The 21,906-nt window shown below is 43.6% G+C and overlaps 1 protein-coding gene across 1 annotated transcript in view; it reads left to right on the forward strand.

Annotated features, from left to right (window-relative positions):
* The first annotated feature begins 2,875 nt into the window (after nucleotides 1-2,875).
* Nucleotides 2,876-21,906, forward strand: part of PCNX1 (pecanex 1) — a 269,570-nt gene continuing 250,539 nt past the window's right edge. Inside the window, 1 exon segment of the mRNA XM_030213968.1 lies at nucleotides 2,876-3,263. Within this exon segment, the coding sequence (XP_030069828.1) occupies nucleotides 3,111-3,263 (153 nt within the window). The 5' untranslated portion in view covers nucleotides 2,876-3,110.

Genomic DNA, 21,906 nt, shown 5'->3' on the forward strand with positions numbered 1-21,906 from the left:
TGACCTTCAATCTCCAACATTGCGATAGTAAATCCCCAGCTTTTGGGATGGGTTATCCTTGGCGTTTCTGCAACATCAGAGAGTTGGTCATAGAATCACAGTACAGATACGCTTGTACAAAATGTGACTAGTTATGAAACCTCAATAGCAACTGAATGGAAAATAGCGATATATAGACTTCAGAAAATAATTATTTGGGCTAAAGAATTAATAGTTGACATGGGTCGACAATTCCCCGACTGCTACTGTACTTTTAGGACCTGGGTAAAAAAACAGATTTCCCAGATATATCTGGATCCGTGAAATCCAGATCATTTAGTTTTACCTTCTTCCCTGCTTTTAAATGATCTGATCTTGTATGAGCTTCTATTTGGTGTGGCTACTTAGTTGATAAACTTTTATCCTGGCCTTCATGTAAGTCTTTACCTAAGGAAAGGTGACCCTGAGAGGATTTGCCCCAAGAAATCGCTCCAGCATTTCTCCCAAACACCCACCCACCTACAAGAAAAACCACAGAGGTTGAAGAAAATTGGAGATGAGATGTTCCTATCTTCTCCATTATACGGGCTAAAGCCAATAGGCGGAACTTTAGTTCACCAAAAACAATAGCAAATGCTACTGAAAACAATAGCAAAAGATTGTTAAAAAAATGTGTGGTCCATCTGTAAAAAGTCTAAAGCTGTTCCAGTTGGATAGGCAGTGCCTTAAAAGGTGGAGAACAAAAGATTATTTTTGTTTACTTAGTTGAAAGCTTCCCATACCTAGATATAAATATAATGAAATAAAAATTGAATATCACTAAAACAGCTTAAAAATTATTATAGCTGATAGAAACAACAGTTATAACCTTTGTATTTTGTGCTAATTTTTCTATGCTGTTCTATACGATACAGATGGTGAGATTTCAGTGAGTATATCCTGTTTCTTGATGGGTGGTGTTTATAAAGATGGAATATACTGAAATTAAATGGAAGTAAAATTAAACTTTTCTTTCATTGTGTCACATGGAACCACATCTGCATCTGTTTTGTAGAAGTTTACATTTTAGATACCCAAATTGATTATTCTGCTTTTAGGCATATTTCAGGAACAAGTGGTTTTATAAAGTCAAAATAAAAATAAATATTTTGTTACATGCAGATCTCTTTTTTTTTAATAAGCCCTTAATGCACTCCATTGGTTTTCTTACATTTTGCTCTTGTGGTGACTTACACTGTGATAAAACTGAAAACTCTTGTCTTTTCTATCTGGTCAATAATAAAAGGAGCTCATTATGAACATTATCCACTCTAAAAGGTTGTTTTCTGGCTATACATGAGGAATTATGATATTGAATAAATAAGTGTATGTTTGTGTCCCCCTCATGCATCCAAAGGTTATATAATCCTTTCAAGATAGCCAGTTAATCGTTTAACCTACTAGTGGAACACATAACCACAGAGGCATGGTATGGTCACATTTTCAATGTGGTAATACTAGGGCCCCTCTCCCTCCCTCTCCTCCCCTTTCCCTCCCTCCGAGTTCCAGGCCCCCCGTCCCTCCCTCCCTCCGAGTTCCAGGCACTCCTCCCCCTCCCTCCGAGTTCCAGAGGCCCGCCCTCCCTCCCTCTGAGTTACAGGTCCCTTTCCAGGCCCCCTCTCTGAGTTCCAGGCCCCCTCCCCCCTGAGTTCCAGGTCCCCTTCAAGTTCCAGGCCCCCTCCCTCCCTCCGAGTTCCAGGTTCCCCCTCCCTCCGTGTTCCAGAGGCCCACCCTCCCTCCCTTCCTCCGAGTTACGAATTTTAAAAGTCATCTTACCTCGGGGTCTCGGCGGCAGCAGTGAAAGGCGAGCAGGCTCGGTGCTTCAGCCTTTCCTTCTCGCTCTCTCAGCTCTGATCCCGCCCTTGCAGAAACAGGAAATGAGGGTGGGACCAGAGCTGAGAGAGAGAGAGAAGAAAAGGCTGAAGTGCCGAGCTTGCTCGCCTTTCACTGCTGCTGCCGAGACCCCGAGGTAAGATGACTTTTAAAATTCTAGGTGGCACGCAGGAAGGCGAGGGCGGGCACCGGGCAGGTCAAGCTAGCGAGGGGAACTTCCGGTTCCGGCGGGTGAAATATTGGGGGTGCTCGAGCACCCACAGCACCCATGGAGTAGGCGCTTATGGCTCTGGGCTCAGCAGCTGACGGGATATGAAAATTGCTGCTGCTGCTGCTCTCTTCTGAAACATGGTGGATGCATATCAAGGTATGGCTTATGATGACGGGCAGAGGGGGCCCATTGAACTGGTCTGCATAGGGCCCCATAATTGCTAAGAGCGGCCCTGACCTAATGTTTTTTTTTTTTTGTACTTATAAACAGTAAGTCTGATTGTTAAGTATCTGATTCTCATAACCTGATGTCTGTTTTGGTGGCTCTTTACTAGGTGAAAACATCTCTGCACGAATACAGGGAGTCTCTAGAGCCAGTCCCTCCAATGATACGATTTATATAATGTAAAACAAATTAGAACTCTAACCGATGAAACCAATACTTCTTCTGTGTACATCTGTATGCTGCACAAGCCAGCATGTTTGAAAATATAAGTACTATTAAATAAAAATGCTACCAACAATAAACAACGAGAATGCGGATTCAGTAGCTCATAGGTTTGCTTGCTCTGTTTTGAGTGTACTAGATGACGGCTGCTAGCGGAAGAGGAAACATAGATTAACCTATGTAGCTTCAATGTTTAGACGTCATCCCGTCTGTTTTCAGCCTTCTTGAGAAAAACTACAATCCCAGTCATTCTACCCGTGAGTCACCAGGGCGGCGCCCGCCACCGCCCTGAGCTATCGAGTTCTCATGGAGCCTTTCTAGCCCAACTCTCGTTGGTCTTTTCCTAATGCAATCTGCGCCGAAGCTTTGAGCGGCGCGAGCCATGGAGATATAGCAAGGGACTCGATTCGACCGTGGAAGACCAGCTCTAGTCTTCCGGCTGCTGGGAGACAAGATGGCTGCCACGAGGGTTCCCAGGCCAGTGTCTAGTTACAGAGTCCCCCTGTTCGCTTACAAAGGAGGATAAATGCGCGGAGGAGCGGCCTCCTTCGAGTATCCCGGAGGTTTCCGCTAGCGCTCCGAGTTACGTTCGGAGGCCACGATGGGCTCGCAGACCCTGCAGATCCTTCGGCAGGGAGTCTGGGCTTCCATCACTGGGGGCTGGTACTACGATCCTCATCAAAATACCTTCGTGAATGCCCTCCACCTCTACATCTGGCTTTTCCTCCTGTGTTTTCCTTTCACCCTGTATATGGTGAGTCGGTGCCGTGTAGACTCTGAGCTCAGCGCACTTCACTTTGCTTTTTCTGTATTCCTTTTGGAGGTCCGATGTGGGAAAGCTGTTGAGTGTTTACCCTGGGGACAGGCTGTGGCAGGTTTTCTGTGTTTTGCATTGGAAGATACCAGGTGGCCAGTTGGGGTTTGTTAGATATGCTCACATTTTTTTTAAATAGTGAATAACCTGAAATGTTGTTTTGATTTCGGGCCTTTTGCATTTATGCAGAGGAGCTAGGGAGTTTTTCCCATCAGTGTTCAACTTCCAGGCATTGTCTTCCGTGAACATTTTATTTTCAAAGAATACACCGTTTTAAAACGTAATGTTGACTATAGTGTATATAGTTGTGTACAGTTCATACGCTCCTCCTGAAAGGGTACTACTGTTATAAACGGGGCGTTGCCAGATTTCTGAAGTTGGCACTCAACATGCTAGAAAAGCTTTACTGTGTACCTGTTGTTTTCATTTTTAAACTATTGTTTGTTTTCTTGTTATTCCTTAAAAATCTAGGTTTTTTTTTTTACAGTTGGACACCTGCCATGAATGTTGTTGCTTAAGATTAGAGTGCTGCTGCAAGGTGGCGCGATTTCCATCTTTTATTCGTATATGTTTTTATGGAAAACGTCTAGTTTATAGGTGGGCTAGAAGTGTTTAAAATAAATTAATAACTTAACATTTAAAATATAACTTTAGGTGCAGCATATTTTGGAGTTGAATAAACGGAACTGTTTTTTTAAATTGAATAAATTTGCCAGGGTATGTATCATGACATTCTCTTTGTTGTGCTTTTGTGTATGTGTGTATATATATATATATATATATATATATATATATATATATATATATATATATATATATATATATATATATATATACACACACTGTTTTACAAAAATCCAAATATTCTGTCTTTAAAGACCATTTCTGACTACTTAAAAAAAAAAAGTGTAGAATGGCTATATTAGTGAGGATGGACTGATGAAAATTTATAAACTTCTCTTTGTAATGCTTCTTAATCTGTTAACCTGATTGTGATGAACAAAAGTACAAATTGCTTCACATTAATTGGCTTTGTGGTCTGTCTAAGCTGTGATAGTATGAATGGCAACCCACATAGCATAGGCAGTTGGGACATCCCTGCCCCCCCCCCCCCCCCGCACCCTGTGACACATTACACAAGGCAATTAGTAGCAATTGAAATGGTTAAAAGAATCTTTCTTAGATGTATGTCTCAAGCCATGTGTTGTCTCAAATTCCAAGGTTCTCTTCAATGGCCTTCACAATCCAGATATGATGGTGTGTTTTACACACTTCTCTCATGGCCAGTGCTAGTTTTTGTAAACACTCATTTTATAGGGATAACTCTACAGGCAAAATTTAAGCATCCTAATAAGGATAGCAAGGGAGTGAGACGTCCAATTGTTATTACACTGAGTGCAGATAAGTTTCTCAGAGTGGCAACACACCATTTGTTGTGGTTCCAGTTCTTTTGCCAGGAAATGAAGCTTCATGCTAGAACCTTCTGTTTTCTCAGTCACAAGCAGAATTCTTATCAGTTGTTTTTATGAATTTGATATGCATCTTAGTACTACAGCTGGAAGCCTTTAGGTTTGTAAGCGTTCCATGAAGTTACCAGGTCCTACAAAAATTGAAAATCATCTAGTTAGCATATGGTGTTAGAACAGTGAATTAGAAGGGAACGGGCTATTGAGCAGTCATTGTGTAGACATGTGCTTGCTGGAAGTAGAAATGCCTTCTGAATGTGAAGCTCAGCATTAGGAAACTGTCCAGCTGTATCAGCAAAAGTATAAAGATGTCTCATCATCCTTCCGTGAGTACTCCTTGCCCATAGCCTCTTCATGCAATGGTGCTGTTAAAAGAAGCACATTTATTGATTTTTAGATTTATTTACCACCTTTTTGAAGGAATTCACTCAAGACGGTGTACAGCAAGAATAAGTCAAACATAAGCAATAGACAATTACAGTAGTAAAAATATTCAAACAATAATACAAAGTATGGCATAGTATGCTACATTACAATGTCAACACAATATGTAATAAAACATTTTCATAGACAGCCTAGAGTATAAGCAAAGATGGAACATATAGATAAGAGAGTAGCAGGAGTAAGAAAATAAAGGAATTAATTTAAAGAAAGCTGGAAATGTTCAGAAAGGTGCTTGAACATTAGCTAGGGAAGGATAAACATGTCCTGCTGTAGTATGTGCAGCCAGTGTCATATATTTCTCCCATTAAAGGCCTGGTTGAAGAGCCAAGCTTTCACCTGCTTCCTGCACCGAGGATTTATGCTGTACTGAATTGTGCCCGCAAAAAGAACTAGGAAAACAGCCTAACAGTTATGGGTTATAAGAACAGCTGCTTGACTAGGTCAGCAAATGGACTGGGTATCCAGCCAGATGTAATGCATCTTTGTGCTGTATGATGTGAAAAACCTCATCTCTGTGCTGTCTCCAAGACAAGCCAAGTTTTAGCCAAGACTCGGACACATCACCCTTGTATGGAATGAAAATCTATTGCTAAATCCTGCCGTTAAGGTTTGCATTGCTCTTTGCTTGAGCAGCTGTAGGAGCCGTGGTTCCAGTCTCTCTAGTCATGTGGGTGAAGGTGTCGGGTCCCTCATAGTCGAGTCACTTGGTTTCGGGTGGGGATTTAATTGGGTTTCCAACTATGTTTCATGGCTAGGTGGATGGCCCCAGAAGTGGCACAGGTGTGTCAGAATCTGCATTGGTGAAAGAAGCAAGATCCTGCAATAAATCATTTGAAATAAAAACTAATGATTTAATTATATCACTTTCTAATTTGATAGAGGGTTTTATAACTTAATATGTGTACAACTGGTAAAGCAGCAGTAAACAGACATCAAGAATGACATATGAACAAAAAAGGATACCAAATGTGTGGGATGCAGGTTCTTTATTTCTACCTTGTCTCTGATCTTCCTATGACATGTTAGAAGACACTCGAAGAACAAAATAGCTTCTTAATTAGAACCAGGCATGACAGATTTTGGGAAGGTAAGATGGTGTGTGCTGTAGGTGCTGCCACAAAAGATTTTGGGACATAGAACTTTTCCCTAAATTTGTAGAACACTGCAGAAATGGTTGCAAAGCCTCCTGTAGCTCTGCATAGATTTACTGACTTTCTGGTTGATTGCTGTGAAGTGCTGCTTTGTTCATATTATTCACAATTTGCACTATACAAAATAAAACATGTTTGTATATGTTGGGGGGGGGGGGGGGGGAGCTGTCTGACTTGAAAACTCTTTAAAACATACATCAAAACATAAATGAGTACCGTAATTCCAATCCAGTTACATCAAGATAATATTTCACAATTAGTGACCACTGTCAGTTCTTAAAATGTATTAAATAAGCTTTATTAAACACTTCTATACCACTTACAAAATGTGTATAACTATAATAAAACCTTAGATTCTGCTCACTACTCATGGTACTTCATTCTGTTACCACACACACTCAGCATATCTCTATAACACTCCAGATCAGTATACTTATATTGACATGTATAACATCAGTGTCTCCTTCAGTTTTCATTCTGTTGAAAAAGAATCAAATAATAAACTAAATGAATGGTCCAGCACGATGCTCAAAGTCCCACCTTCACCCAACTGGAGGATTTATAATCCATTCAAATTGTTAGTGAAATTTTAGTTTGAAGTCCCAATCTGTGCACACATTTTCAATTCGCCATTGTGTCGCAGTTTTACTCCTTGCAACTTGTTATACAACGAATTGCCAATCTCCATTTTGTATGTATGAGGACTGGAGCTCAAGTAATAGTGAAAGCAAGCAAGAGGGCTGTTTTGCAAGTTATATCTGGCGGCGCATTGGAGATCGACAATTTGTTGTATAACGAGTTGCAAGGAATAAAACTGCAACGCAATGGCGAATTGAAAATGTGTTTACAGATTGGGACTTCAAACTAAAATTTCACTAACAATTTGTATAACAGCTTATGAATTGATTATAAATCCTCCAGTTGGGTGAAGATGGGACTTTGAACGTCGTGCTGGACCATTCGTTTAGTTTATTATTTGATTCTTTCAATAGAGTGAAAACTGGAAGAGACACTGATGTTATACAGTGCACGTCGGATAAGTGCATGCTGTGTTTAACTGCATGCCGTACTTCGGTCCCATTTTTGGCGCCATCAATTTCTATGGGGACAAACTTCAGTTTAGCGCACCACTGATAAGTGCAAGATTTGCTTATATGCATGGTTTAAGACTGCTCCTCTGCAGGAAAGACTCCGCATAAGCGCGTGCACGGAATATGGAAGCCGATTGGTGCGTGACAACCAACAAGATTTCAAATTTACCACCCTTTAACTGCCACAGGCAGAATTAGCGGAAGAATGTTGTTAGAGTGTACACTGGGGTCGTCGTTGTCGCGCAGCTACTACTCCTACTACTATTACTACTATTTAGCATTTCTATAGCGCTACAAAGCGTACGCAGCTGTAAGACTTTAACACTTGTTGAACGAATAGAAGTTCTTAAAAAATTAGAAAACAGTCAAGCATTTATTGCTAAAGAATATGGTGTCAATCCCAGTCAAATTTCACTTATCTTGAAGCAGAAAGATCAGCTTCTAGAAGATTGGCAAAACCATACAAATCCACAACGGAAACGAAAAGTGGCGGGAAAAGCTGAGGAGGTAGAAGATGCTCTTCTTCGGTGGTTTTCTCAAGTCAGGAGCAGATAGTTTCCTGTTTGGTCTACTGCTTATGGAGAAAGCTAATCAGCTAGCTGAAAGTCTTGGACTAACTGAATTCAAAGCCACTGTTGGATGGTTGGAAAGATGGAAGGAGAGGAACAACATAAAATTCAAGAAACAGCATGGTGAAAAACAAAACGCTGATGACTTTGATGCTGAAAATTGGGTTGTTTCAGTTCTTCCTACCATCTTGAACAAGTTTGCACCTCGTCACATTGTCAATGGTGACGAAAACGGTCTCCACTGGTGAGCGATTACTGATGGAACACTTGCATTCAAACAAGTCGAAACTACAGGAGGTAAAACGTCGAAGGACCGACTGACGATCCTCCTTTGCTGCAATATGGATGGGAGTGAGAAGTTGGAACCACTCGTCATTGGAAAGAGCAAACAGCCCCTTTACTTCAAGAATGTTAAGCGACTTCCTGTGTCATATGAGGCTAACGCAAATTCGTGGATGACTGGGGAAATTTGGAAGCAGTGGCTAAAGAAGTTAGACACTAGAATGCGGGCACAAAAGCGTCAGATTTTGTTGCTTTGTGGTAATTGTGTTGCACACAGTGATGATGTCAGGCTGTCTAACGTCAAGGCGGTCTTCCTGCTACCAAACACTAGCTCTCTGATCCAACCTATGGATCAGGGCATAATAGCCAATTTCAAACAACATTATCGGGCTCTTGTGCTATGTCGTCTAATGAGCATTATGGATGACCAGACTGGCAAGGATAAATGTGCCTTTGAACTGGCTCGTAATCTATCACTGTTGGATTCCCTACATATGCAGAAAGAAGCCTGGAATCATGTTACGCAGGCAACCATTGTGAACTGCTACAAGCGGCCAAGCTTTGTTAGGGATGCGGAAAGGGACGAAACAGATGCAGCTGTTGCAAATGTGTCAGATGAACAGGCTATTGACATCCCAGCCAGTGTTACTGAAGAGGAGTTTCATCACTATGTAGCTGTTGATTACGATCTACAAACAGCTGACGACAGCACTGATGTCCAGATATGTACCTACGTGCAGACAACGGCTGATGATGAAACAGATGATGAATTGAGCAGCGAGACACATGCTGACGAAATTCAACAACCTGTCACTTTTGCAAGAGCGCTGGAGAGTCTCAACACCGTGTGGGCCTATCTTGAGGCCACTGGATGTCAGTGCTATGACAGTTTTTACCGTCTGGCAGATGTAGTCTATGGAACTCACAGACCCAAGATTGTACAGAGGACTATAACTGATTACTTCAAGTAAGTCTGACGTCAGTTAACGGAGACTGTATACTGTACGTATAATAAACAGTACATATGTTTATCAGATATCAAGCTTCTTTGTGTCACAACGGTTAAGTGCATGCTCCGGTTAACTGCATGTATTTCTTTGGTCCCAGACCCTTGCGCTTAAGCGGATTGCACTGTACATGTCTTAATATAAGTATCCTGATCTGGAGCGTGTTAGAGATGTGCTGAGTGTGTGTGGTAAGAATTGAGTGCAGTGAGGAGAATCTAAGGTTTTATTATAGTTATACACATTTTGCAAGTGGTAAATAGAAGTGTTTAATAAAGCTTATTTAATAGATTTTGAGAATTGACAGTGGTTACTAATTGTGCAATTTTAAAATACACATGGGACAATTCTATAAATTGCCACTTCAGTTTAGGTACCCAGATGCTGTGCGCTTAATGCCAAGATTCTGTTATAGAATACTAAGTTACGTTGGCATTGGTGCGCCCATATTTAGACAGGTCCTCTTACACCAGGTCAATAGCAGGAGTAAGTTGGCGTGCTTAAGTGTGCCAAGTGACACGTGTAATTTATAGTATTCTATAAACTGTGTAACTGGGAGGTATGCTCATTACCTGCCCATATTCCGCTCACACATATGCCCCCCCTCTTACAATTAGGCAGTATGGCGCTATCTTGTAGAGCACTTAGAGGCATATTTTCAAAGCACTTAGCCTCCCAAAGTTCCATAGGTTTCTATGGAACTTTGGAAGGCTAAGTGCTTTGAAAATATGCCTCATAGTGTACATAGATGCCTAACTGTCGATTTTAATGGTGTTTTTGACGCACATAAGTGAGTATGGATATGAGCCATGCATTTGATATTCTTCCTTTCTGCGATACAGCCAAAGTGGTTTATATATGGCATATTTCTCTAGGCCAGTGCATCTCAGCGCAGTCCTTGGGGCACACCCATCCATCCAGCTAGTCGGGTTTTCAGGATTTCCACAATGAATTTAGTGAATATGCCTGAGAGATTTGCATGCATTGGTTCCTAGGTCTATCTAATGCATATTCATTAATACAGCGCCTGGGCTAACTAAACAATGATTGATTAATTGTTTATATGCATAAAAAATATTTGGTAGCTATATCATACACCTACAACTTTACTGACCTACCAAATACACAATATAATATTCAAACCTTGTTGAGCCACAAGGACCCCCTGCTATAACCACTCAACAGCTTTTACATACCAGCAACAACAACCTGTTATGAGCCAAATGTCAGTATCATACAATAAAGATCCATTGACTTCACCAGGAGCAGTTAATACATATATCTAAAGTATCATCTGGCTCAGAAAAGTATTCTTCATAACATGTTTGTCCCAACTATCGCAATGCTTCTCACAGTTCATCTATAATCTGCTGCAATCTTAGAGCTGTTAAATCATATGCTGTTTTGCAAGAAGTCCAGTTAAGGAATCTCTCGCAGCTCTTTCAAAATGCATGCTGTTAGTCTCTACATGACATCATGATTCACCTGATACGGTGTCTTCAGGAAACTAAAGTTAAAACACACAAAAATACAAAAACATTTCTTCATCATAACCTTACACTTATTAACAAATTTTAAATCTCTAACCTTCATGATATCATTTATATACTTCATACAGCATATCAAAAATCTTACTTGGGCACTGCCAGGATAGGAATTCCTGCTGCAGGGAGTTACAGCAACACAGACTTCCTTATCAGTGTCTGACTCGGCAGCAGAAATGATGCAATATAAACCTCCTATTAATCTTCACACTTGCGTCCACTCAGATTCCTTATTAAAGCCCATTGGCTCAAGGCCTTTCTTTTCAAATTCAGTATTTTGTTCTTTAGTACAGTCCTCAATGTTGTCCATGTTGATTATTGTAATGCTGTTTACTCAGGTTTTCTTATCAAAAAAACTTCAAATAGTCCAGAACACTGTGGCCTGTTTTGTACGCAAAGCCCCTTGGTTTACAAAATCAGCTCCTCTTTTAATCACGTTGCGTTGGCTTCCTATAAATGCAAGAGTCGACTTTAAACCGTGCACCTTTGTTTATCAAATTTTGTTTGGTCTTCTACCTGATTATATGGAACACTTGCTGCAATTACCATCATGCAGTGCCCATCCTGCGTCGAGAGGCTGTCTACTTCTCCATTTTCCAAATTGTAAGAATCTCCATTACAAATCAATTCATAATGCCAGTTTCTCATCCTAAGCAATGAAATTCCCTCCCAAAGTCAATTAGGTGTGTTTGATTACCTAAAATTTCATAAATTGTTGAAAGCATTTTTATTTAGTGAATTCCTTTCCACTGTTGACCATTGTAATTCTCTTAGCTGGTTATTTTCAAATGAGTAATTCTTCTGCTGTGATGGTATACCTCTTTTACTTTTGTTTAATCTTTATTGTACTTCAAAGTTTTGATGTTGAGCCATGTTGAACCCAAACTTGTTTGTTATAATGTGGGATATAAATGCTATAAACAAACAGTATTCCAATTAAATATCATCCTTTGCTCCCTCTGGATCAAAATAGTTGTCTCATTACCTTCTCGTGGATATTGGACCTTCTGAAAGACTACAAATCCTAAGTCTTCAACAGCATTTTGTACCTGCCTCCATTCTTCCACGAGTGGTGCCTCCTCCCAGTGTAACCTTAAATTACTAAGGTATTGCGCAATCCTCTGTTTAACAGGTTTCTTCGATTGTCTCACGTACCATTTTTTTTGCAAGGGCAAAGAATCCCATATACTGTCTGCCTTGAGGAACAATTAGTATCTTATAGCAATTTAAATTCCGTATTGGGATTGATTAGTTGGTGACTGTAGCATACTTGCAGTACACAGGGGCTCATTTTCAAAGTATTTAGACTTACAAAATTCCATAGGTTGCTATGTAACTTTGTAAGTCTAAGTGCTTTGAAAAAACGCCTCACAGTAAATGACTGTTGGATTTCGTACCCCCTTTAAATCCCCTAAAATATGTCCTCTAGTGAACGCAAATCATGGTTTCAATTTGAAACTAGTATATAAAGATGAAATATTCCAATATTTACAAATTATCTGTTGAATCTGATGTACTTGCAAAAAATAAGGCAACATGCAGGTAATGCGTATATCATCGTGATCTCTTGATGAACTAAACCTCTGTCTATGCGCATTATGTACTGCTTTTCTTGGATATCCATAGTTCAAAAATCTTGTTTTCATTGGGCATGAGTCATAAGTCTGCAGATCAGAACATAAATGCTTGACCCTTAGAAATTGACTCCCTGGTATACTATGATGGGGATGAAAATTCTTATAAAGAAGACTTGTGTTCCTGTCTGTATTTTTGTGGTAAATTTGAGTATTAAGCAGACCCAAATCATATGTAATCTGAATATCTAGGAAACCATAAGAGTAGTGGCTTTGGAAGTAATTTTGGGTGAATGGTACATTTTTATACAAATGTACAAATAAGACAATTTCTTGAAACAGAAATTTTCCAAACCAAGCAATACTTTCACTTGACATACTAAAAAAGAAAAAAAATAGTCATAAAGGAAAATTGAAATCATAAACCACAAGAGTGGGGGGGTCCTAAGATCCAATAAACCTCAGAGAGCAGCAGGTAATGTAGAAGAAATATTTATAAAACCAAAAATTGCTGCCTAACACAAGGTATAAAATATATTCCCTATGCTTAGATCATAGATTGTATTATCCATTTCTGAGGTCCCTGAAGATTGAGTCTGAATAAATGTACGCAATTGTGACTGTTCATAAAAAGTGAAAGACACTTCTCTCAGCTGTACCATGCATTTACATGGGAAACAAAAAACAATTCCACTCAAGTAGAGCACTCCTGCTGCATGGACTGGAATTGTTTTTGTCTTTCTTGTGTTTTCTTGCATATATCAGGATAAATATGCAATTTAGAACCAAGAAAGTAATAGAAATATAAATGCATGACAATCTTTATCCTGCACAATCACAAAAGATGCCACTACTGTAGCTCTCCTGGTGACAAAGTCTCTGGAAGCTTCTAACAAGCCAGGAACATTGAAAGTTCAGCTTCAAATTTATTTGATATACTGCCTATAAAGGAGATAGCTAAGCGATTTGCAGCAGGTGTAAAAATAAGAGGGAAGGAAGGGTGAAAAATAAGTGCCAGGGGAAGGAATTTATTTTGATGTTCCGTTACGTTCATTCCCACTATTCCAGGATGAGTGGGTAGTTTTGTCCATCAATCAGCAGGTGGAGATAGACAATACAGAATAGAACACCACTACATAGCTCCCTGCTAGCAGGTCAGCTCCTCAGTATCTTCCATCTCCAGCAGGTGGATGGACAGACTTCCTCTGTCTCTGGTTCTGAGGCCTTGCTTCTGGTCCAGTTAGTCAACTGGTTCCCAGTTGAGCAAACCTACCTGGTGGTGCTGGGTCCCTGTCATGCCTTCCTCCTGGGGTGTTCTGCGCCTTTTCCCTGTTTGTCCTCTGTGTGAGAGCCTGCTTAGCAACCAGTCTACTCAGAAGATGAGGAGTTGCAGGCATCACAGTAAGTCTGGCAGGCCATTGCTGCTGCCGTGCCCTGCTCTGAAAGGGGGGAGTGACTGTGTCCCTGGGTAGTGTGGACCCAGGGTGATGGGTCCTTTCTGCTGTGCTTCAGGCCGTGGGACATCGATGGGAGCACTGCATGTCGGTGCTACAAAAAAAACCCAAACATGGAGGAAGTGGAGGAGCAGTTTAATGATTGGATCAGTGTAGTGAGAACCAGGGGAACCTGGTTGAAATCTCACAACTGCTTCTTGAGGTCTTTGGCAGATACTAATACTAACAGACTGTTTCCTCCGAAGACAGAAAACTGCCTAATCTACCTGAATGGTAAAAAAAAACAAACATATTTTTTTGCTTGTTTGTGCTGTGCTCCGGTAAAAAAAAAAAAAAAAAAGCGGGTGTGTAGCGCGGTGCGCCACATGTTTTCCTGCGCAGTGGCGCACTCTGGCTATGGCAACCCCCGATTAGTGTGTGTCCTGTTGCCCGTCTTGCAGTGAGTGGTGTTCCTCCTTGGGCTGCTGCACGGTGTGCAGTCTGGTTCCCAAGTGGAGGAGCTGATTTTGGGGCTCGCACATACAGGGCGCGCTCAGTCACAGCGGCGTGTTTCTTTCGGCTCTGGTCCCCGGTGCAGGGCCTTGGTGCTTCTCAGCAGGAGGTGGGAATGGTGGCCATTTAGTTTTTTTCGGCAGAAGCGAAGCCCCTGCGCAGGCAGCTATGTAGGTGGGGGTCCCTTCGGGGGGGGGGGGGGGGGGGCTGGGTCAGGGCCAGCCCTTCGTCTGCTCTACCGGGCCTTGGGCTGGTTCTAGGAGCCTCCAGCAGGGGATCACGACTGTTGCCCTTGGAGACTTAGTCTCAGATTTCGCTGCAGTTGGGCTGCTAGGAGGTGGCCCCCTGATTTTCAGAGGCACTTGCAGCTCTTCCTTGGGGAGTTTCCGGAAGGTAGTCAGGTGGCTAGCCTTATGAAGAACCTCAGGGGCCCGTCCAGGGTATTTTCCCATTCACCTGGACATTCAGGTCCTGCTTCCCACATTGTGGAGTGCATCTGACACAGGCCTACTGGTTGGGAGGACCATGGCCTGTCCTTTTTGTCTGGTGCTAGAAGGAGGAGATGGTCCCTTACCTAAGTTGGACTCAGTGTCTGCAGTCACCTAGAGTACTACCCGGTGGTTGGCGGCCTTGCCTTGAGGGATCTGCTAGATAGGAAGCCGAAACAGGCTTTGCAGCACACCTTGAGGTGACTGCTTTGGAGCTCCAGACTTCTATTTGTAGCCCCTTGGTGGCACAGGCCTTTTGCAGTGGCATCTGCAGTCCTTTTCCCAGGGCAGTCCCGGGCTGCCTGGAATGGAGGCGGGCTAGCCTGTGTGATGGCCACTATGTACAGTGGGGGAAATAAGTATTTGATCCCTTGCTGATTTTGTAAGTTTGCCCACTGACAAAGACATGAGCAGCCCATAATTGAAGGGTAGGTTATTGGTAACAGTGAGAGATAGCACATCACAAATTAAATCCGGAAAATCACATTGTGGAAAGTATATGAATTTATTTGCATTCTGCAGAGGGAAATAAGTATTTGATCCCCCACCAACCAGTAAGAGATCTGGCCCCTACAGACCAGGTAGATGCTCCAAATCAACTCGTTACCTGCATGACAGACAGCTGTCGGCAATGGTCACCTGTATGAAAGACACCTGTCCACAGACTCAGTGAAATCAGTCAGACTCTAACCTCTACAAAATGGCCAAGAGCAAGGAGCTGTCTAAGGATGTCAGGGACAAGATCATACACCTGCACAAGGCTGGAATGGGCTACAAAACCATCAGTAAGACGCTGGGCGAGAAGGAGACAACTGTTGGTGCCATAGTAAGAAAATGGAAGAAGTACAAAATGACTGTCAATCGACAAAGATCTGGGGCTCCACGCAAAATCTCACCTCGTGGGTATCCTTGATCATGAGGAAGGTTAGAAATCAGCCTACAACTACAAGGGGGGGAACTTGTCAATGATCTCAAGGCAGCTGGGACCACTGTCACCACGAAAACCATTGGTAACACATTACGACATAACGGATTGCAATCCTGCAGTGCCCGCAAGGTCCCCCTGCTCCGGAAGGCACATGTGACGGCCCGTCTGAAGTTTGCCAGTGAACACCTGGATGATGCCGAGAGTGATTGGGAGAAGGTGCTGTGGTCAGATGAGACAAAAATTGAGCTCTTTGGCATGAACTCAACTCGCCGTGTTTGGAGGAAGAGAAATGCTGCCTATGACCCAAAGAACACCGTCCCCACTGTCAAGCATGGAGGTGGAAATGTTATGTTTTGGGGGTGTTTCTCTGCTAAGGGCACAGGACTACTTCACCGCATCAATGGGAGAATGGATGGGGCCATGTACCGTACAATTCTGAGTGACAACCTCCTTCCCTCCGCCAGGGCCTTAAAAATGGGTCGTGGCTGGGTCTTCCAGCACGACAATGACCCAAACATACAGCCAAGGCAACAAAGGAGTGGCTCAGGAAGAAGCACATTAGGGTCATGGAGTGGCCTAGCCAGTCACCAGACCTTAATCCCATTGAAAACTTATGGAGGGAGCTGAAGCTGCGAGTTGCCAAGCGACAGCCCAGAACTCTTAATGATTTAGAGATGATCTGCAAAGAGGGAGTGGACCAAAATTCCTCCTGACATGTGTGCAAACCTCATCATCAACTACAGAAGACGTCTGACCGCTGTGCTTGCCAACAAGGGTTTTGCCACCAAGTATTAGGTCTTGTTTGCCAGAGGGATCAAATACTTATTTCCCTCTGCAGAATGCAAATAAATTCATATACTTTCCACAATGTGATTTTCCGGATTTAATTTGTGATGTGCTATCTCTCACTGTTACCAATAACCTACCCTTCAATTATGGGCTGCTCATGTCTTTGTCAGTGGGCAAACTTACAAAATCAGCAAGGGATCAAATACTTATTTCCCCCACTGTAGATCATTCTTAGTTTTTCAGCCACAAGCATGTCATTGACGCTGTCCGCGAGGCGTCAGTTCTCCACTTCGAAGGCCTGCGTAGTCAAGTTACCCTTTTGAGGCACATTTCTCTTTGGGAATGACCTCGGAAATTTGGTTCAGGAGCAGGGTGAGCGGGCCCCAGCGTCCTCCAGAAGACGTTCCTTGTTCCTCTGCTTGCCTTGCGGGCTCAGCAGGTGCCCTGTTTTGTGACAGCTCCATGTGTAAGTCTGGTCGTCAGACCCTTTGGCCAGAGGGCTCAGTTTTGGGCCCCGGCTATCTTCCGGGGAATGGAGAGCCGGTAGGTCACTGAGCGTGAGTGGCTGCTGTCTCCTGGGAATCCCAATGTAGCCAGGCCAGATGGTCCCTCCAGGCCTACAGGGGGCCGCTTCAGGCCTTTCGGGACGTATGGTCTAACTTTTCCTTAGCTCTGGCGCTGATTATTCTGGGTGATGGCTTCCAGTTGGAGTTCTCCCCTCCGGTAGCTCCTTACAGTCTCCTTGTCAGGGGGCCTCTGGCAGCTCAGAGCAGAAGCTCAGTTGAGGCGCTGCTGGCTGTTTGGGCCATTCTTCCCATCCCTCCCGCTGAGCGCAGTCTGGTCGGTTCTGCTATTTTGGAGTTCCCAGGAAGATGGGAGCAGTGCAACCCAATCGGGATCTCTAGGGGTCCACTGGTGTCCGTTTTCGGATGGTGACCCTGAGGTCTGTGATCCCGTCTGTTCAGAGAGAGAGTTGTCTCTGCTCTTGAGACCAGGGAGGCGTAATTACCTTTTCCCTCTGCAGGCTGCTTCTGCAGTTCTTTTCCAATTCTGGTCCCGACAATTTAGTCTGCTCATGGGCCCGGGGACCTTTTTCTAGGTCGTGCATGTAGCGGTCTTTCTGCGGGGACGTAGGTTTCAATTCCTCCTGCACTTGGACAGCTGGCTAATCAGAGCCTCCTCTTCCCAAGCCTGAATAGAGGCTCCTTCTACAATGGTTCGCCTCCTGTTTTGTTTTTTATTTTCTGGTTTGAATGTTCAATTTCTGTGGGGGCGGCTGGCGCCAGTACACCAACTTGGAGCTACTAGTGTTCTTTTGATTCCCTGTGAGCTTGAGTGTTCTCACAGAGGGACAGCGCTTTAACTTAGCGCACTTGATTATTCGCTTCGCTTCCAGCCTGGGATTTTTGTGCAGCTCCTTGGTTCTGTGACAGCGGCCCTGGAAGTGGTACCCTACCCTCTGATGTGGCCAATTTATAGGGCCCTGTTCAGCTCCTGGTCTCCGATTTCAGAGGGTTACAGCCTCTGGCTTCTTTGCCCCTGGCGGTCGGACAGACCTGAGGTGGTTGCGGCTTCACCAGTCATTGACCATGCCCTCCCCGTTCCTGCCTTGGGAAGTGGGGTCTACGGCTGAGAGTTTCTTGGGCTGGAGGGCCCTTTGCGGGGGCCCCCTTGCATGGCTCTTGGTTTCCAGTAGAGGCGCATTGGCCCTCTATCCTGTGGAGCTGTGAGTGGTGCGCTAAGCTCTGCAGGCTTTTGCCCCGCTGTTGAGAATGCTTTGGTTTGTGCCTTTTCGGACATTGCTATGGCACTGGCCTCTTCTTTTAGCTAAGGGGGGGGGGGGGGGGGCTCCTAGCAGTCTGCTGGCTCTGGAGCCCAGCTGGTTAATGGCTGGGGCAGAGACATCTGTTGTGCCTTTCAGCTGTTTTGAGGGGTCCCTCTCGTGGGGACCGACCTTCTTAGCAGTCACGCTCGGACTTCCAGCTATTGGGAGCTGTCGGTTGAGCCGTTACAGCTGCTGATGTGTCAATAGGGCTTAGTTGCTTAGTTCTCTTGGCCTATTCCTATGTCACGGTTCCTTGGTTCTTCAGCTGTTGAAGGGAAGAGGACTCTCTGGGTCTGGACACCCTGCTGCATTTGTGTCTGAGCGAGGAACTCCGGTAGGCCTTCCCCTGTGCTGAAGTTAGGCTGGGAGTGGGGAGAGTGGCAGACCTTCGGGATAGTGCTCCTGTTCTCCAGCATGGACATGGCTCCAGTGCTGTGCAGATCTCATGAAGCTCCTAGTTGGGAAGCTACTGCGATTCCCTCAGGTTTGAGGTTATTCTGTTAAGGCCTGGTGGTCATGGAGGATTATTCTCCCTTTGGTCTTAGGCCTGGCACTTGAGAGGGCTCGGCTGAGGAAAAAGGATTATTGGATTCAGTCCTGACTTCCCTGCTGCAAGGCTAGGAAGCGCTCTTCTTCCTTGGCGCCTGCCAGTACTTTGCTTCCTCCCTGGACCATTTCCTGGCATATTTGTGGGAGGAGTATCAAGGGCTAGCGCTGGGTTCCTTGTGTGTTCCAGTGGCAGCCCTGGCATGCTATCAGGGTCATTGGCAGACCTCTTCTTTAGCGGCTCTTCTGGTTGTGATTTGTTTTCAGAGGTGTGGGTCGCTTACGCTGCCCTTTGCGTGCCTTTTCCGAATGGGATTTTATGCTGGTCCTTCGGGTGCTGCAGCACTCTCCATTTGTGCCCCGTTGCTAGGTGATCCTGATCTCATGTAGAACTCTGTGTTATTGGGATTCTTACGTTGGCTGTTGCTTCTTGCAACTTCAGGCTCCTTCTTAGGCCCTTTCTCCGTCTTTGTTTTGGTGGCGGGGGTCTCGTTTCAGGCAGTACCGTCCTTCTTGACCGAGTGCTTGTTGGTTTCTTTTTATTTAGTCGTCTATATTCCTCTTGCAGGCTTCTGGACTTTCACAGGGCTCTCCTGTGTTTTTTCGAGGTTCCCGATGTCTTCCACCTTTTGTATGGACCTTTTGTGCAGTTTGGTAAACAGCAATTGAGTCTCATGGCACACAAGACTTCCTTTGCCCGGTGGGTGAAGGTGGCCGTGGTCTTGGCCTGTATTCTGGGAGGCTCTTCTCCTCGAGTTGGAAGGCACACTCTCCTGGGCATATGACTATGTCTCGAGCAAAGGCTTCTCTGCTTTCCTTCAGTAGCATGATGGTATAGCGGGGGCCACGCAGGCAGCGGCTGCATTTGGGGTGTCAGTTCTGCTTGTGGCAGGTTCGGCTTCTCACCCTCATAGGGATAGCTTTTGAACATCCCACTCATCCTGGAATAGTGGAAATGAACGTAATGGAAGGCGAAATTAGGCCTTACCTGATCATTTTCTTTCCATTAGTTCTTCACACTATTCCAGGAGCCCTCCTGTGGTTCGACGCCCTGATTGGCTCTATGCATGGTCTTTGTATCCTGTTTTCCAGGGACCTTGTCTTAGGATGGTTCTTGGGGCTGGATGTGTTGGTTGCTGACCATTCTCCTGATTGGGCGTTCTTTCTTCCTTGCTTGAGGACTGATACTGAGGAGCTGAGTTGCTAGCAGGGAGCTATGTAGTGCCGTCAGTTCTGTATTTTCTATCTCCACCTGCTGGTCGATGGACATAACTGCCCACTAGTCCTGGAATAGTGTGAAGAACTAATGGAAATAAAATTATCAGATAAGTCCTAATTTCTCCTTTTGTTCTATGTGTGCTAAACTTAATGTTGTTTGCTTGTTGAGCTTTTTCTTTGACATTCAGTAAATGTATATAATAAAATAACGTGCCAACACATCAACATTACAGGGAAAAACACTAAGGGAGGAACAAAAGGAAAGTTTACAGTGTTCATAGAAGGAATAGCAGCAGATAAGGGATTGGTATCCAGACTTATGCATAGACCCACCATGCTTGAAGGGGATCAGGAAAGGCTTGGTAAAGTAGCATGTTTTAAGAAGTGATTTAACTTCCACAAAAGTGGCTCATCTCTAATGTAATGGAGGAGATTGTTCCAAAGTGTTGGCATTGAGACACTAGAACAAGTAGTTGGGAGATGTCCAAAAAGATTTGGCAAGAACTAGGAATAACCAACACACGTTGGTTGAAGAACAGAGTGCACACTGAGGGAATAGAGGATGAGGAGATTAGCCAAAATAATGGCTACCTTCACTTCCTAACTCAGGGTTTCTTTTACAAAGCCGCGCTAGCAATTTCCATGCGGCAAATGAGAGGAACCCATAGAAATTGAATGGGCTTTCTCATTTGCTGCACTGAGAATCGGTAGCGCGGCTTTGTAAAAGAAGCTCTCAGTGACTAAGAAGTAGGACCTTCAGTGGAATCCTGTAGGCTACTGGAAGCCAATGTTCAGAACACAAAAGTAGAGAAACATGATCAAATATGTTGAAAAGAAGCTTAATGACCATGTTTTGGATTAATTAAGTCTCTTCACACCTAAGATTTTCACATAATTCTGAAATAGGGGTTACCTTTAATAACTTGCGGGGGATATCAATAAGAGTAGATTACACACTGTGGCAAAACAATGGCTATAGATTTTAGCCTTAACTGGTTCTGTGTGAATTAATTATTTGATCCAATTTAGTAGAAATCACAGGCATTTTGGATGGTGAGTCAAGGGGAAAAAGAAATTGTATATGTTCAGGAAATTCAAAAGAATACAGCAAGAGGATCATAGAAAAGATTACTGAATTAAACTCAAAGAAGCAAAGAAGGAAATATGGCTAGCAAGAGCTTCAGCAGAAGAAAAAATGGCTAAAATGTAAAGAGGTGACAAAACCTTTTTCAGGTATATTGGGGAAAGGAGAAAAGCTAGGAATGGACTTGTAAGACTGAAAGATTGAGAAAGCTATGTGGAGAATGATGAGGATAAAGCGAATGTGCTAAACAATACTTTTGGTGTTCAAAGAATAAAATCCTAGAGAAGGACCACGGTCAGTGCCCAGGGTGTACCTAGGAATGGAGTGGCTATTGCACTGTTCACATATGAAACATTTTATGAACAGTTTGAAAATTGAAAGTAGATAGAGCTATGGGGCTGGATGGGATACATCCCAGGATACTCAGGGAGCTCAGAGAAATCCTGGCAGGATCTCTTAAGGATTTATTTAATAGATCTTTAAAGACTGGAGAGGTTCCTTGGGATTGGAGATGAGCTGCTGTGGTCTTTCTTCACAAAGGTGGTGACGGGGAAGAAGTGAGAAAATGCAGGCCGGTAAGCCTAACATCAGTGGTAGGAAAAGTAATGGAGTCACTGCTGAAGGAAAAACCACT

This window comes from Microcaecilia unicolor, chromosome 9, assembly GCF_901765095.1.
Source record: "Microcaecilia unicolor chromosome 9, aMicUni1.1, whole genome shotgun sequence".
Classification (NCBI taxonomy): Eukaryota; Metazoa; Chordata; class Amphibia; order Gymnophiona; family Siphonopidae; genus Microcaecilia; species Microcaecilia unicolor.